Genomic DNA, 17,008 nt, shown 5'->3' with positions numbered 1-17,008 from the left:
TAGCTCAGGTTTGTTGATGTACACTGAACGCATGCGTCTCACCTGGTCGCGTGATTCTTTCCCCAGCCATTTCGCCATAAGGTCCAACCTTTGGGTTGCACTGAGCTGGACCCCGTCAATCACGTTGGTGAATGTGGAGAGCCAAGCACGGTAATTTTCGGGTTTATCGTCAAACTGGTACAGTCCCGAAGTGACGAGATCCCGTCGTGCTAAATACTGCAGCGTGGGATCGGCTGCAAGCGGCATGCGGGCTGGAGAAGTACGTTGGCGCCCATATGACTGAGAACGCACGTTTCTCATGAAATTTGCCATCCTGGATTCAACCTCCGCGTCTCTTCGCATCGAACTTTGTAACTTTGGTGTCAAAGTATATCGGTTGTCAGCTCTTTCATTCTTGACTTCATCGCGGGGCCGCGAGGGTAAATTCTCTTCCTCGTAGCTGGGGAAGTTATCGAATAGGTATGGAGAGGGGAAACGAGCCTGCCTGTCTGCTTGATATTGTACATAGTCGCTCGTGCGTTCCAGTCTGGTCCTTTCCAAAGCAGAACTTGTTTCGGTCAGATCACGCGACCCTTCAGCTTCTTCTATGTACTCTGCTTCCATCCTGGCAGCTTCTCCTTCTCCTTCTAGCTGCAGCACATGCAACTCTGTCGATATTTTTGTCATTTCCAACTGGCTTTCGGCCTCTTCGGCTTCTCTGGCGGCCCTTTCTTTCTGGATTTCGGCTTCTTTGGCAGCCTCTTCTCTTTGTCTGGCGGCCCTTTCTTTCTGGATTTCGGCTTCTCTGGCAGCCTCTTCTCTTTGTCTGGCGGCCCTTTCGGCTTCTTTGGTGGCCAGTTTCATTTTCAAAACTGCCTCTTGTTTGGCGTAATGCAGTCGCACCTTGGCGGCTTCTGCCTTGGCTCTTGCCTGTGTGGACTTACTTGATGTCGTTCTACTGCCCTTGTCGCTGGGCGCCATCGACTTGATCCCGGATCGAGCTGACATTGCAGCACTTGGAACACCTGATAACGCCTGGGTGGGCTTACTTGATGTCGGTTTACTGCCCTTGTCGCTGGGCGGCGTCGACTTGATGCTGGATTGAGCTGACATTGCAGCACTTGAAACACCTGATAATGCCGCTTTTTCACTGTAACGTTCTCCTTCGGGTGTAACGAAACGCCGAATTTAACGTCCGGATAAACCACAGTTAATAAGAACCAGATCGCAGTAAGATTAACCATTTACTGTTCACTCTTCACATTAACATATGGTGAAAACTGTTGATAAAACAATACAAGATTGATACAGTATTTGTTCCTTCCTTAATATCACATTTCAAGTGTAAATACTTGCAAAGGTGACTATAACTACATTACACTAAGGTGCAGTATACAGGGAGAGGTTACCTGCTCCATTGACTACTTTAAATACACTTCCATGCAAACTATCCGCGACTCTTTAACTAACGAAAGCATAAACATTATCTACCGTCGTTACCTCTAACAGGATCAGCATTAATATCTTAGTTCAATATATCGATTATCTATTAACTTACAGCGTTGCTCTCACTGTGATTTCTCATGCCTGCAAAACTGCTTGTGCTCAGGTGAGCCTCGTGGAAAGCCCCCACCCTCGCGCTAATTTCAAACCGGTGTTTTCCCACAAGACGCGGCGAAACCGGATGTGACGTCATCGCATGCCGATATATTTTACATGCAATGAATACACTTTAAACACTTATAATTCTAACTAGAAAATACTATTGAATGAATTACTAAGCGAAAATATTATAAACTAAATAACTGTCGTAAAGACAGCACACCGATTCTTAATGAAACCAGTTCGATCTTCTGAAATAATCTGTGGTAGTACCTTTTCTAATCTAGTGGCTAAAATTTTTGTAAGAATCTTAGAATCTACATTTAATAATGATATAGGGCGATAAGATGTACATAAAGTAGGATCTTTATCTTTTTTAAGAATTAGAGAAATAGTAGCTTCATAAAAAGATTGAGGTAATCTCTTCTTAACAAACGCATCGTTAAAGATTTCACATAACCAAGGGGAAAGCAAAGAAGAAAAAGTTTTGAAAAATTCTACAATATAACCATCAGGGCCAGGAGCTTTCCCTGAATTCATTGATGAGATAGCCTCACCTATTTCGGCCATAGAGATAGGAGCATCAAACAAGCTACGATCTTCACCTATCAGTTTAGGAATATTCAAATTGTTAAAAAAATTATCCATCATGGACAGGTCACCATCAAATTCTGATTGATATAAAGATTTATAAAAATCTTGAAAAGTATTATTGATATCTTTATGATCAGTAGTTAAATTACCGTCTTGTTTACGAATTTTAATAATTTGTCGCTTAGTCGAAATAGCTTTTAATTGATTAGCTAACAGTTTACCTGTTTGATCACTGTGAATATAGAATTGAGCCCTGGTCCTAATTAATTGATTTTCAACTGAAGAAGATAATAATAAGCTATGTTCCATTTGAAGCTCAACTCTCTTCTTATAAAGTTCTATGGTAGGAGTCACGGAATAAATCTTATCAATTTCCTTAATTTTATCCACTAATAAAGCAATATCTAAATATCTTTGTTTCCTTTTACCAGCAGAATACGAAATAATTTGTCCACGGATAAAAGCCTTGAAAGAGTCCCAAAGTATTCCTCTGTCAATTTCTTCAGTATAGTTTGTTGAGAAAAACAAATCAATTTGCTGTTTTATATAGGTGACAAATTCTGGGTCTTGAAGCAGAGTAGCATTAAGTCTTCAAGATCTAACATTATTGGAAAAGTCCGGAATCTTAATAGATAACTTCAAAGGTGCATGATCCGAAATAGTAATAGAATCATATTTACAATCAATAACATCCGTTAATAACCGATGATCAATAAGAAAATAATCAATTCTAGAATAACTATGATATACATGTGAAAAAAATGAAAATTCTTAATCTTTAGGGTTCAAAAACCGCCATATTTCTGTAATTCCCGAATCAACCATAAAAGAATTAATAAGTAAGGCTGATCTATTCAGAAGAGTTCGAATAGGTTTAGATCTATCCATCAAAGGATTCAAACAACAATTAAAATCTCCACCCATTATCAACATATATTCATTCAGATTAGGAAGGGAAATAAATAAACGTTTAAAAAATTCAGGGCAGTCAAAATTTGGAGCATAAATATTAACTAGAACCACTGTCCGATTGAAAAGTGAACCAGTTATCAACAAAAATCTGCCCTGTGGATCAGAAATAGTTTCATGATGTGAAAACAAAATTGAGGGGTCTATAAAAATAGACACACCCCTAATTTTAGCAGTACAATTCGAGTGAAATTGTTGACCCTTCCAGAACCTAAAAAAACATTGATTATCCTCCCTCCTAATATGGGTCTCCTGTAAAAAAATAATATTAGCGTTCAATCTATGGAATACCTTAAATATTTTTTTACGTTTAATCGGACGATTTAAACCATTAGTATTCCAAGATATAAAATTAATAGATTTATCCATCATGCCAATATTAGTTGTGTATATCATAATAGGTTAAAAAGACACATAACCCATAATTCAGGAAAAAGGAAAATAGATTCAGGAGCAACTGGAGAACATGACACCTCAACAATATTAATAATTTGAAGTCGGCCCATAAACTAAAAGCAGAAAAAAACGCAAAAGCGTGAAAAAAGATCCCCACCCCCTCCCCCCACCCTTCGAAGAAAAGCCAAGCGGCAGGCGCATAATCTAACACTAACCTTACCCCCATTTCAAGATGGCAGCTCCATAAAAAGATTTTTAAAAAACTATGTAACACCCAGATTTAAATATAAGGTTGCAAAAAGAAAATATATATCAATCAGAATGAAAAAACTAATATAATAAAACAAACAATCTTTAATAAAAAAAGAATAGACATTAAAATTTAAGAGTGTAATATACCTTTAAAAAAATTTCATATATAAATGCAAGAAAGATGACGTTTCAAAAGCAAAGACTTATGGGAAGAAGAAACGACATTTTGAAAAAGCCATCTTACAAAATATAACTGTAAATTCAACAATCTATTAAAAAAGTTTAATAATAAAAAAAATACCAAAATAGGATTAAAAAAGATTCAATAAACACTACAATATATATTAAAAAAACTAAAAAAATTCAAAGCATTCGTCCCATTTCTAAGTACAGGCAAACAAATAAATGTTTATAAAAAGCAAAGTCTTATGGGAAGAAGAAACAACATCTTGAAAAAATAAATCATTATCACAAGATATAGATGTATATATCTGAAACAGAAAAAAGAATAAAAAAAATTATTGTAAAAGTTAAGAAAGCATCCATAAAACAGTGATAATAGTAAAAAATAAGAACCAGACCCGTAGAACAGGATAGAAAATTATAACCCAACTTCGTAGGTTACTTAAAATGAGATGGCACCCTCTCTCTGAGGAATCTTCAACATGACACATAGTTCAAGTTGCACTAGAAGATCTATACTCTTCAACAAATTTCTTCGCTTCTTCCGGGGTTTTGAAAAATTGCTGACTGTTGTCGTTCAACGTAATTCTGAGCTTCGCTGGATACATTAAAGCTTGTTTAAGACCAATCAAGTGAATCTCTGCCATCACTGGTTTAAAAGCGATTCTTGATCTCATTACATCGTATGAATAATCTTCAACAATTCGAAATGAATTGGTGTTATAAGAAATCATACCTTTTTTACGAGCTAATCGAATTAAAAGCTCTTTCTCCCGAGGATAATGAAGGCGAACAATCACCGCTCGTGGTTTATCAGACAGAGCCGAAAATCTCGTAACTCTGTGAGCACGATCGATAACAGGTTTAGATTGCAAACCTTCAGCATTGAAAGTTTCCCATAGTAATTTAGAGAAAAATTCAGTTAAATCACTGGACTCAACTTTTTCGGGAAACCCGATGATACGCAAATTCTGTCTGCAAGATCGATTTTCGAGATCAGTAATTTTAAACTTATACTGATCCATAGTTTTAGCATTCGACTCTACCTTCTTCTCCAGCGCTTCAATTGTACGTACTTTTTCACAAATTGATTTTTCAAGAGTCGCGATCTTATCTTCATGCCGCTGAATGTCTGACGCCTGTGATTGAAGTTTAATTTCAAGCGATCTATCAGCTTCTTCAAGTTCGGATATTTTCTTGGTAAGTTTATTTTCCAAACTTGTCAGTCTGCTTCCCAATCTACCATCTAATCTGCCTTCCAGACCCGCAAGTTTAGTATCCAGTTTAGCGTCCAAAAGAGTAGAAATTGCGTCGATGGATAAAGGATCCTTAGACGATTTCTTGCTTGTAGCCATTTTAAGTTTGACAAGATTAGATCAAATATTATTTTAGGAAGAAAAAGTTAATCAAAAGTATCAACACGTGATTAAATTCGAAAAGATTTAATTAAGGGGTGATTATAGTTGAAAAAATGAAGAGCGCCTAAAAGGCAGATGTTTACATCGCCATCTTGAAACTCCACCCCCCGGCATTCTCAATAAATCCAAAACCATAATAGAATCAATGAAAGACTGTACCAACTCGGCATCCAAGCAGTGAGCAAAAGACTGTGCAAATACAAAAGAAATGATAATAATAAATAAGCAATAAATATCGAGAACATGAGATGAAGAATTCTTGAAAGTGAATCTTAAATGGACAATAAATAATGCAGACACTGTTGCTATAATGCCCACAAGGATTGAGTTTAAGAAGCAGGCACTGAATCACACAGGGTAAGTAAATATTCAAAAGAGAGAAAGGCTCAGAGTTATGGGTAGACAGCCGAGTGGTAAAATTTTGCAGCAATGTAAAAGCAGAACAAACCTCACACATCGAAAAGCACAATTCTGCACCAAAGACATGATATTTCCCTGCAATTTGCACCATATCCACTTATTTAAAATAAAATTGTGGGGATTAAAGTATATATTCAGCCTCACTGTTCTCTAATTAACAGAACACCTGACTTGAGAAATCTTGTAACATATCCAAAGTGTGAATACAGAGCTGTAGAGTGTGCCAACTTGAAATTAATTTTTTTTTCTCAAAGCTGTGACAGAATCTCTCTTCAGAACAGAGGGATAGCAATGCACCTGCAGCATGTAATCTGTGTTTTATAAACAATCAACAGGGTAGATCCAGATGGTAATATCTGTTTCATTATGCAGATACAAAACCACACCCTGCTTTGTTCCTCTGTTGTTTTGCATTTTATTCTTTTACAAAGTATTTATCAAATTCCCATTTGAATCTGCTACCACCACCATTCCTGGCACTCTGTACCCGGTCACAATTTACAACAGACTTGGCACAGACTGCCAAAAATGATGGCAGTAGCAGGTGCAAATGGGAAAGACCAACTTTATTTCTTTCCCCGCAGATGTTGCCTGACATGTTGAACATTTCCAATATTTTCTGTTCTGTTTCAAAGTTCAAAGTAAATTTATCAAAGAACACAAAAGCAACCCTCAGATTCATTTTCGTGTGGATATTAACAGTAAATACAAGAAACACAACAGAATTAATGAAAACCCGCACACAACAGGACAGACAACAATCATTGTGCAAAAGGCAACAAAGTGAAAATACAAAATGTGAAATAAATAAATAGATAGATAGATAGATAGATAAGCAAGCTATAAATATCAAGAAAGTGAGTTATAGAGTCCTTGAAAGTGACCCCATGGGTTGTGGGAACAGTTCAGTGAAAAGGTGAGTGAAGTTCAAAAGTCTGAAGTTTGAGGGGTATTAACTCCGCCTGAACCTGATGGTGTGGGTCCTGAGGCTCCCATATCTTCTTCCTGATGGCAGTAGCGAGGAGAGAGCTTGCCCTGGCTGGTGGGAGTCCTTGATAATCAATGGTACTTTCTTGCGACATGTTCCATGTAGATATAAGCCCATTATTGTCTGGGCTGTATCCACTACATTTTGGAGATTTTTCCCTTCAAGGATATTGGTGTTTCCATAACAGGCTGTGATGCAACCAGTCAATTTACTCTCCCATACACCTATAGAACTTTGTCAAAGTTTTAAATGACATGCCAAATCTTCACATACTCCTAATAGAGTAGATGTGCTACCATGCAATCTTTGTAATGGCATTTACATGCTGGACCAGGATAGACCCTGTGAAATGATAGCACCAAGGAATTTGAAGTTATTGACCCTCTCCACCTCTGATCCCCTGATGAGGACTGGCTGATGGATCCTTCTTCAGAAATCAATAATCAGCTCATTGATCTTGCTATCATTGAGTAAAATTTTATTCTTGAGGCTTCATTCAGCCAGTTTTTCAATCTCCCCCTATATCTTGATTTGTCACCACCTTTGATTTGGCCTACGATACTGATGTCATCAGTAAACTTAAACATAGCAATGGAGTTGTGCTTAGTCTCACAGTCTTAAATGTAAAACGAATAGCGTAGGGGGCTAAGCATACAGCCTTGTGGTGCACCTGTGTGACGGCAATTGTGGAGGAGATGTTGATGCTGATCCAAACTGAGTGGGGTCTGCAAGTGAGGAAATCAAGGATGCAATTGCATAAGGAGGTATTGAGGCCTAGGTCTTGGAACTTATTGATTATTTTTGAGGGGATGATGGTAATGAATGTTGTGCTATAGTCAATGAAGAGCATCCTGATGCATCTTCATTGTCCAGATGTTCCAGGGTTGAAAGAAGAGCTAATGAAATGGCACCTGCTGTTGACCTGTTGAGACAATAGGCAAATTGGAGTGGATCCAAGTCACTTCTCAGGTAGGAATTAATATATTTCATCACCAACCTCTCAAAGCAATTTTCATCACAGTGAATTTAAGTGCTACTGAACAATAGTCATTGAGGCAGGTTACCACGATCTCCTTAGGCACCAGTATAATTGAAGCCTGCTTGAGGCAGGTGGAAACCTCAAAATGCCAAAAAGAAAGGTTCTTTTCAAATCTTTTTATTATTATTATTATTATTATTATTCAAAAATAACACAGGTACATCGAAGTAACACTTACAATGCCTCAAAAAAAAAGGAGTTATCTTAAAGATTGAAACTTTTTGTGAACTAAAAAAAAACCCTACTAAGCAAGAAGAGTGAGAAAAAAAAAAGAAACCCATTGGGGGTACAACCCCAGAGCCATGCGTCATACAGAAAGCATCTAAAACTAAACATCAAACTGCCAACAAGAAAGAAAGATATATCAAAACAATATTTACACTAACATTGTGGAGGAAATCTATCAGTTAACTGAAATGATAATAATGAGCAAATGAGCCCCAGCTCTTCTCAAAATCAAATAAAGGTTCAAAGGTTAGACTTCTAATTTTCTCCAAGCTAAGACACGGCATCACTTGAGAGAACAATTGTGACAAAGTAGGAGCTGATATATCCTTCCATTTCAGCAAGATGGCCCTCCTAGCTATCAATGTAACAAAAGCAATAACATGTTGGTCAGACACAGAAATACCATGGATATTTTGAGGAATTATTCCAAAAAGCACAGTCAATTTATTAGGCTGCAATTTGATTCTGAGTCCGTTAAAAATTGTCGAAAAGACTGACTTCCAAAACTGTTTTAATATAGAACATGACCAGAACATATGTGTCAGTGTGGCTATCTCAGTTTTACATCGATCACAATACTTGTCAACACTGGGAAATATTTTAGGAAGTCTCTCTTTCGTCAAATGGTAACGATGTACAATTTTAAATTGAATCAGTGAATGACTAGCACAGATCGAAGAAGAGTTAACCAGCTTCAGAATCTGCGTCCAATCCTCCCATATAAAAGTCAAATTGAGTTCCTTCTCCCAATCCTGTTTAATCTTAAGTAAAGGACACTTATCCCATTGTAATAATAAATTATAAATTCTTCCAATAGAACCTTTCATCGAGGGGTTCATATTCATAATAGTATCTAACAAGTCAGCCTCCAGTATGTAAGGAAAATTACTTAAATATTATTGTAAAAAATGTCTAACTTGAAGATATGGTAAAAAGTGTGAATATGAGAGAGAATACTTATCGACTAATTGTTCAAAAGACATCAATCTGCCTTCTTTAAATAAATCCAAAAAAGAACTATATTTAAATTTTTTAAGATTAAAAAAATTGCGGAACGGGAGCCAAATTTGTAAAGAATGCTTAACCACAGGATATAAGTTTAAATTAGCAACTTTAGCTAATTGTATAGGTAGAGCAACTCCTAATAACGAAGTTGAATAAAACTGTTTCACAGCTCTCAGTTCCAGGACTACCCAAATTGGCCGATCATTCTTATCACCCCAATATAACCAAAAGGACATACACCACAAATTAACAGCTCAATAATACATTCTTAGATTAGGCAAAGCGAGACCTCCATCCTTTTTCAACTTTTGTAAATGACTTTTACTGATTCTTGGTCTTTTATTATCCCAAATAAAAGACAGAATAATAGAATCAATCCAATCAAAAAACTTCATAGTCAAAAAACAGGAATATTCTGAAATAAATATAAAAATTTTGGTAAGATCTTCATTTTAACTGCATGAATACGACCAACAAGTGAAAATGTAAGTGGGCTCCATCTACTAAATGAATACTTCATAGAGTCCACTAAAGGAGGAAAATTGGCTTTATAAAGACCCTTAAATTTTTTTGTAATTATGACACCTAAATATCTAAAAGAATCCGTAACTTTACAAGGAATATTATCATATATACAGACAGATTCATTTGAAGGAAGTAATTCACTTTTACCAAAATTTATTTTATATCCTGAAAAATTTCCAAATTTGTCAAATAATTTTAGCAAAGCAGGAATAGATTCTTCAGGCTTAGATATATATACGAATAAATCATCAGCGTAAAGAGAGATCTTGTGCATGGTCTCATTCACAAAAATCCCATGAATATTTTTGGCTTCATGAAGAGCAATAGCAAGGGGTTCTAATATTAAGTTAAATAACAAAGTACTTAATGGACAACCTTGTCTTCTCCCCCATGATAGCTGAAAAATAGGAGACCTATAGTTATTAGTGACAACAGTAGCAACAGGAGCTTTATATATCATTTTAATCCAATTATTAAAATTAATACCAAAACCAAATTTTTCTAAAACATTAAATAAGTATTTCCATTTGAGTCGATCAAATACTTTTTCAGCATCCAAAGATACAACACATTGTGGAGTTTTAGAAGAGGGCGAATATATAATGTTAAATAATCTCCGAACATTTGAAAAAGAATAACGACCCTTTATAAAGCCTGTTTGATCTTTAAAAATGATTTTACCCAAAATACTCTCCAACCGATTAGCTATTATCATTAAGAGAATCTTAGCATCAACATTCAATAATGAAATCGGTCTGTATGAGGCACAATCAGTAGGATCTTTATCCTTTTTAAGAATTAAAGAAATAGAAGCCTCATAGAAAGTAGAGGGTAAATCATTTTTCACAAAAGAACCTTTAAACATCTCCAACATATATGGAGAAAGCAATTCTCCAGATTTTTATAAAATTTTACAGGATAATCATCAAGTCCCGGGGCCTTACCAGATTGCATTGAAAAAGTAAGTAGTTTATTATTTTTATCTCCAAACATATAAAATTGGCTCTTTAGCTTAAGTAGATAACCTTCAATTGGATGAGTTAATAATAGGTTATATTGAGATTGAAGATCCTCCCTTTTTTTAAAATAAGTCAATATTAGGGGAAGTCATATGGACATTATCTAAATCTTTAATTTGTTTTGAAATTTTATCTAATTCTGCTTTAGTCTGTTTTTTAAGTTTAGCTAAATAAGAAATAATCTGACCACGTAAAAATGCTTTAAATGTATCCCTTATAATTAATTTGGAAATACCTCCTATATCATTAAAAAGAAAAAATTCTTTTATCTGGCTTTCAATAAAATTGATAAAATCTAGTCTTACAATAAAGTCTGAGACATGCACCATGGTAAACAGGCAAAGATGACATCCTCAAATTCAAAGGACAAACTCAAAGGCGCATGATCAGATATAGCAATAGCATCATATTCATAGTTTTTAACATTAGGCAAAAGGCAGGGATCAATTATAATATAATCAATCCTCAAATATGTTTTATAGACATGAGAAAAAAGGAATATTCTCTGTTATCAGGCCTCCATAATTTGATCAACCCAAAATCGGTCGAAAAGGAGTTGATAACTGACACAGAATGATTTGGAAGTCACTGATTAGTTGAGCTCTTGTCAATCATAGGATTTAAACAACAGTTAAAATCCTGATCCATTATCAACATATACTCATTTAAATCCTGCAATAAAGCAAATACTTTTTCTAAAAAAACCGATCATCTATATTGGGACCATACAAATTGACCAAAATAACCTTTCTATTACAAATCACTCCTTTAACAATTAAAAATCTACCATTAGAATCTGATTCAATATCCTCTTGAGTAAATATATTAGATTTAATAAAGATAGATACGTCTTTGGTTTTACTCTGAGAAGTAGCATGGAGCTGTAATCCATTTCACCATCCAAAAAATCCATTTTGATCTCCCGCCCTGATATGCATCTCCTGAGCAAAAATTATATCAGGTTGGAATCGATTAACAATTTTAAAAGTCTTTTTTCATTTAATAGGATGATTCCAACCACGTACATTCCAGCTTATTACATTAATCCATTTAACTGCCATAGTATAATTTTATTTTAATTTACTTTATACACGCGCAGAACATATACCAATACAGGATTATCAAAGATGGCGATGATGAAGAATACAACCAAATAGAAAACACGCATGCTCCGGAACCACCCAATGGGAAAAAGCTCCTAACTCTAAATCCACCCACCCTCCCAAAAGCCCGGAAAAAAGGCAAGCGAACTAAGATAGAATACAAGGCATGGGCCGCTCTGTCGGTCTCGTCTCTCCTTCCCCCCAGCCAGTACATAAGATACATAAAAATAAGATGACCTAGCAAGAAAGACAGTAACGTCTCAGCAAAGGCCAGTGTTTACATTCCATCATATATTAAACAAAAAAGAACCAAAATAATATAATCTCTTCCAGAGTTTAGCTCTAAACTCTCTTTTCTCAAAGAGCTTTAAATCTCTAAGAAAACTTCAAATTCGGTTATAGAGCTCTATAATAAAACAGATTAAAAAAAAGGTTAACAGTATATTTAACCAAACTAAATTTACAAAAATATTAATTAGTAATATCATAAGTAACTAAACCCTCCCAGATGTGTATATATATATATATATATATATATATATATATATATCTAAGAAGTTTTATTAAAAGGAAAAAAACTACCAGTTAGTAAATTAAGAAACAACAAAAAAATCAACCCAAATATTAGATAAAAGGAACAAATCCTTTTATCCTCTTTTCTCAGTCAAATATCTAATTAGCCATTTAAACAGTCAAACCTGAACTGTAAATCTTCTTTCCAAAAAAAAATCCAATAGGATATAAGGTTTTCTTATCTTCTTTTATTAATCTCTCAATGAAATATCCAAATAGCCTTCATATATCATCTTTTCAAAATGTGAATAATATATAAATAATCAAACAGCTTTTCAGAAAGTTCATTCGGTAGTAGCATCACTGACAGTGACAGGTATAGCCTGAACAAAATCCAGTGCAGCTTTTGGGTCAAAGAAAATACGTGGAGAAGAATTAGGAGGAAAAACTTTCATTCGTGTCGGGTAACTCAAAGAGGGAAATAGTTTCTTATCATATGCTTGTTTCATTACCAAAGCAAATCTTGATCTTTGTTCCATTACTTCTTTCGGATAATCTTCATGAAAACGGAGCTCAGACTCGTTGAATCTGAAAACTCTCTGTTTTCTTGCCTGTCACATTACTTGATCTTTAATTTTAAAATGATGAAAACAAACCAAAATAAATCTTGGTCTGCTTGATTCTTTAAATTTCGAAGTAGACAGTCTATGTGCTCTTTCAACAGCAGGCGGCTGTAATAAAATAGTCAGAAATAGAGTTTGAAAGAGCTTACCTAAGTAAACCGTTAAGTCTCCATTTTCAGCTCCTTTTTGCCATCCAATGATTCGTATATTGTTACGGCGAGACCTAGTTTCCTGGTCTATAATCTAATTATGATATTTTTCCAAACAGGTTGTAGTTTCAGACAGTTTTTTTTAGTTAACTTCAATTCCTCTTCACGTTTAGTAACTTGAGTTTCCACATCTTTAAGTTTTCCCAGAAATAACTTCATTTCATTATTATTCTTTTCCAGTTGATCTTTAATTGCCCTATTCTGATCTTGAATTGAATTCAGTGTCCAAACGATATCTTCAGCTCGTGCTGTCACTTCATCAGATCTTTCCTTCGGCATCTTTCCTTTTCCATTACCTTTGTCAGTAGGTTCATGTGGATTCTTCCCACTTCTCGTACACATAGACATATTACTCCCCTTCAAGAATCAGCAATTAAAAATTCTAAATTCAAAATTTAAACTGGGGGGAGAGAGAGAAAACTAAAAGCAGCACAGAATTACTGCTACTCCATCGACAGACAGAGGTGGTCAAAAAGAAAGGTTAAAGATATCAGTGAACTCTCCACCCAATAGATCAGTACAGTCTTTAGTACTCAGCCAGGTACCTGGTGTGGGCTGGAATCTTACTGTGGATTCACCATCCTGAAGGTTGCTCTTACATTGGCCTCAGAAAATTAAATCACAGGGTTATCAGGAGCTGTGGGAGTTCATGAAGGTGCTTCCATATTTTGCAGTCAAAGCAAGATTTGATTTCCAGCATCCTTCAGTATTTTGGACTCCTTTGTTTCATACCTACTACATCTCCCCACTTTCAGTTTTTGCGATTAACTTTATAGCTCCATCCTCTTTTAACAGAACTACCTGCAAGTTTCAAATGTTTATCCTTATCTACTCTCCTGCACCCCTCCCAACCAATCTTCAATAATTCTATTGAACATATCCTTATTCAAGAAGGGGAGTAGGGATAGCCCAGGAAATTATAGACCAGTGAGTCTTACTTCAGTGGTTGGTAAGTTGATGAAGAAGATCCTGAGAGGCAGAATTTATGTACATTTGGAGAGACATAATATGATTAGGAATAGTCAGCATCGCTTTGTCAAAGGCAGGTTGTGCCTTATGAGCCTGAATGAATTTTTTGAGGATGTGACTAAGCACATTAATGAAAGTAGAGCTGTAGATGTAGTGTATATGGAATTTATAAGGTACTCCATGCAAGGCTTATTGAGAAAGTAAGGACACATGGGATCCAAGGGGACATTGCTTTATGGATCCAGAACTGGCTTGCTGACAGAAGGCAAAGAGTGGTTGTAGACGGGTCATATTCTGCATGGAGGCCGGTGACCAGTGGTGTGCCTCAGGGATCTGTTCTGGGACCCCTACTCTTTGTGATTTTTATAAATGACCTGGATGAGGAAGTGGAGAGATGGGTTAGTAAATTTGCTGATGACACAAAGGTTGGGGGTGTTGTGGATAGTGTGGAGAGGTTGTCAGAGGTTACAGTGGGACATTGATAGGATGCAAAACTGGGCTGAGAAGTGGCAGATGGAGTTCAACCCAGATAAGTGTGAGGTGGTTCATTTTGGTAGGTCAAATATGATGGCAGAATATAGTATTAATGGTAAGACTCTTGGCAGTGTGGAGGAACAGAGGGATCTTGGGATCCGAGTCCAAAGGACACTCAAAGCTGCTAAGCAGATTGACTCTGTGGTTAGAAGGCATACGATGCATTGGCCTTCATCAATCGTGGGAGTGAGTTTAAGAACCAAGAGGTAATGTTGCAGCTCTATAGGATCCTGGTCAGACTCCACTTGGCATACTGTGCTCAATTCTGGTTGCCTCACTATAGGAAGGACATGGAAACCATACAAAGGGTGCAGAGGAGATTTACAAGGATGTTGCCTGGAATGGCAACATGCCTTATGAGAACAAGTTGAGTGAACTCAGCCTTTTCTCCTTGGAGCGACAGAGGATGAGAGGTGACCTGACAGAGGAGCACAAGATAATGAGAGGCATTGATCATGCGGATAGTCAGAAGCTTTTTCCCAGGGGTGGAATGGCTAGCACGAGAGGGCATAGTTTTAAGGTGCTTGGAAGTAGGTACAGAGGAGATGTCAGGGGTAAGTGTTTTTTTTTTACACAGAGAGTGGTGAGTGTGTGGAATGGACTGCAGGTGGCGGTGGTGGAGGCAGAAACGATAGGGTCTTTTAAGAGACTCCTGGATGGCTGCTTGTAGCTTAGAAAAATATTGGGCTATGGGTAAAGCCTAAGTAGTTCTAAGGTAGGGAAATGTTCGGCACAGCTTTGTGGGCTGTATGTTTTCTATCTTTCTATGAGTAGTGTGGAATTGTTAAGACATATATATACAATCACTAAGAGGTAATGTGGAAATTAAAATAAGATGAAAAGAGACCACATGAGAAGATATTATTTGCCATAGATACCTAGAGCATTTTAAAAGGATATAAATACTAAAGCCAGAACATAGAAGAATGGGGCTTATTAAGGACAAAATGGGTACTTGCATATGGACTCTAAAGGCACAGTGAAGTACTAAATGTATAGATGATAATAAGGCAACTACAGAATCTAGAACCTGAAGCAAAGAATATATGTTGGAAGAATATCTGTAGAGGCAAAAGGATGGTTGATATTTCAGGTTGCAGCCTTCCACAAGGACTAAAAATGTAGAGGGAAGAAAGGCAGTCTAGAGAGATGAGATGAAATGGAGAGACAGAGGCTGGTAATTATCACACAAGGAACGTTTGATGGCTCTGGGTCTGTACTCGCTGGAATTCAGAAGGATGAAGGGGAATCTCATTGAAACCCTTTGAACGTTGAAAGGCCTAGACAGAGTAGATGTGGTTAGGATGTTTCCCATGATCGGACAGTCTAGGACCAAGAGGGCACAGCCTCAGGATAGAGGGGCGCCCTTTCAAAACAGAGATGCGGAGAAACTTCTTTAGCCAAAGGGTGGTGAATTTGTGGAATATGTTGCCACATGCAGCTGTGGAGGCCAAGTCGTTGAGTGTATTTAAGGCAGAGATTGATAGCTTCTCGACTGGACATGGCATCAAAGGTTACAGAGAGAAGGCTGGGAACTGAGGTTGAGGAGGAGAAAAAAAAAAGGATCAGCCATGATTGGATGGCGGAGCAGACTCGATGGGCCAGATGGCCTAATTCTGCTTCTGTGTCTTATGGTAATAGGTGCAACCTGATTTGGGAAGATGATGAGCAGTTGGAATGAGGTGGAGACCAGCTGAGAGAGGAAAGATGCCATAGGTGAACAAAGGGAGAGACTGGTGGGAACGGAAAAGGGCCAGAGGTAGTGGTTTACCCGAAATTGGAATTGTCAATGTTCATGCTACTGGGCTACTGACTACACGGTGTTGTTCTTTGTGTTTGCAGTTGGCCTCGCCATGAAATTGGAAAAAGCAGAAGTTGATGTGGGAATGGGAAGAAGAGCTGGAGTGACATGTAATTGAAAGCTCGAGATGGAAACTTGCAGGTAGACTGCAGTCACCTGCAGATGCCTCATCAACATTTACCTTGCAGATGCAGATTTCACATTTAAATCACTGAATGCCACATCCTAGGCTAGAGAAGGTGCCTGCAAATTTTTGCCATACCTATAATCTTTGTAGCAAATAAGTACTCTTCATATTTCTGTATACACAATATGATAAACAATAATGCATTCTGACACACAATATTTTTGCATTATTGAGCCAACGGGAATTTATGGCTTTTGTGTAACCAATATAGAATAGCAATTTATACCAACAGAGACAATCATTGTACGAAAAGTTAATTTAACGTCTTCTTATAAAATGCTTTCTTAGATAAAATATACAACAGTAAATGAATCCGGTACCTGCAGTGAGAAGGTTAGTGCGAGGTCAGTTTCCACCAGGCCACAAGGCGGCAGTATAATCTCATGCGATCTCAAGATTCTTTTTGAACCCTGTGTACAAGATATTGAATACTAAAATTAGCAACTTGATAA

General features: G+C 36.7%; 1 protein-coding gene across 7 annotated transcripts in view; it reads right to left on the bottom strand.

Moving 5' to 3' along the window:
• The window catches only part of LOC132383059 (phosphofurin acidic cluster sorting protein 2-like), a 301,168-nt gene that overhangs the window by 122,455 nt on the left and 161,705 nt on the right, over nt 1-17,008 (bottom strand). For all 7 annotated transcript variants that reach the window (XM_059953785.1, XM_059953814.1, XM_059953804.1 and 4 more), the window contains exon 3: nt 16,877-16,966. In XM_059953785.1, the coding sequence (XP_059809768.1) occupies nt 16,877-16,966 (90 nt within the window). The remainder of the gene's footprint in view (nt 1-16,876; nt 16,967-17,008) is intronic.

Source organism: Hypanus sabinus, chromosome 2 (genome assembly GCF_030144855.1).
Source record: "Hypanus sabinus isolate sHypSab1 chromosome 2, sHypSab1.hap1, whole genome shotgun sequence".
Taxonomy (NCBI): Eukaryota; Metazoa; Chordata; class Chondrichthyes; order Myliobatiformes; family Dasyatidae; genus Hypanus; species Hypanus sabinus.
Note: the sequence above shows the minus strand (reverse complement) of the source record. Positions and strands in the feature narration are given on the sequence as shown.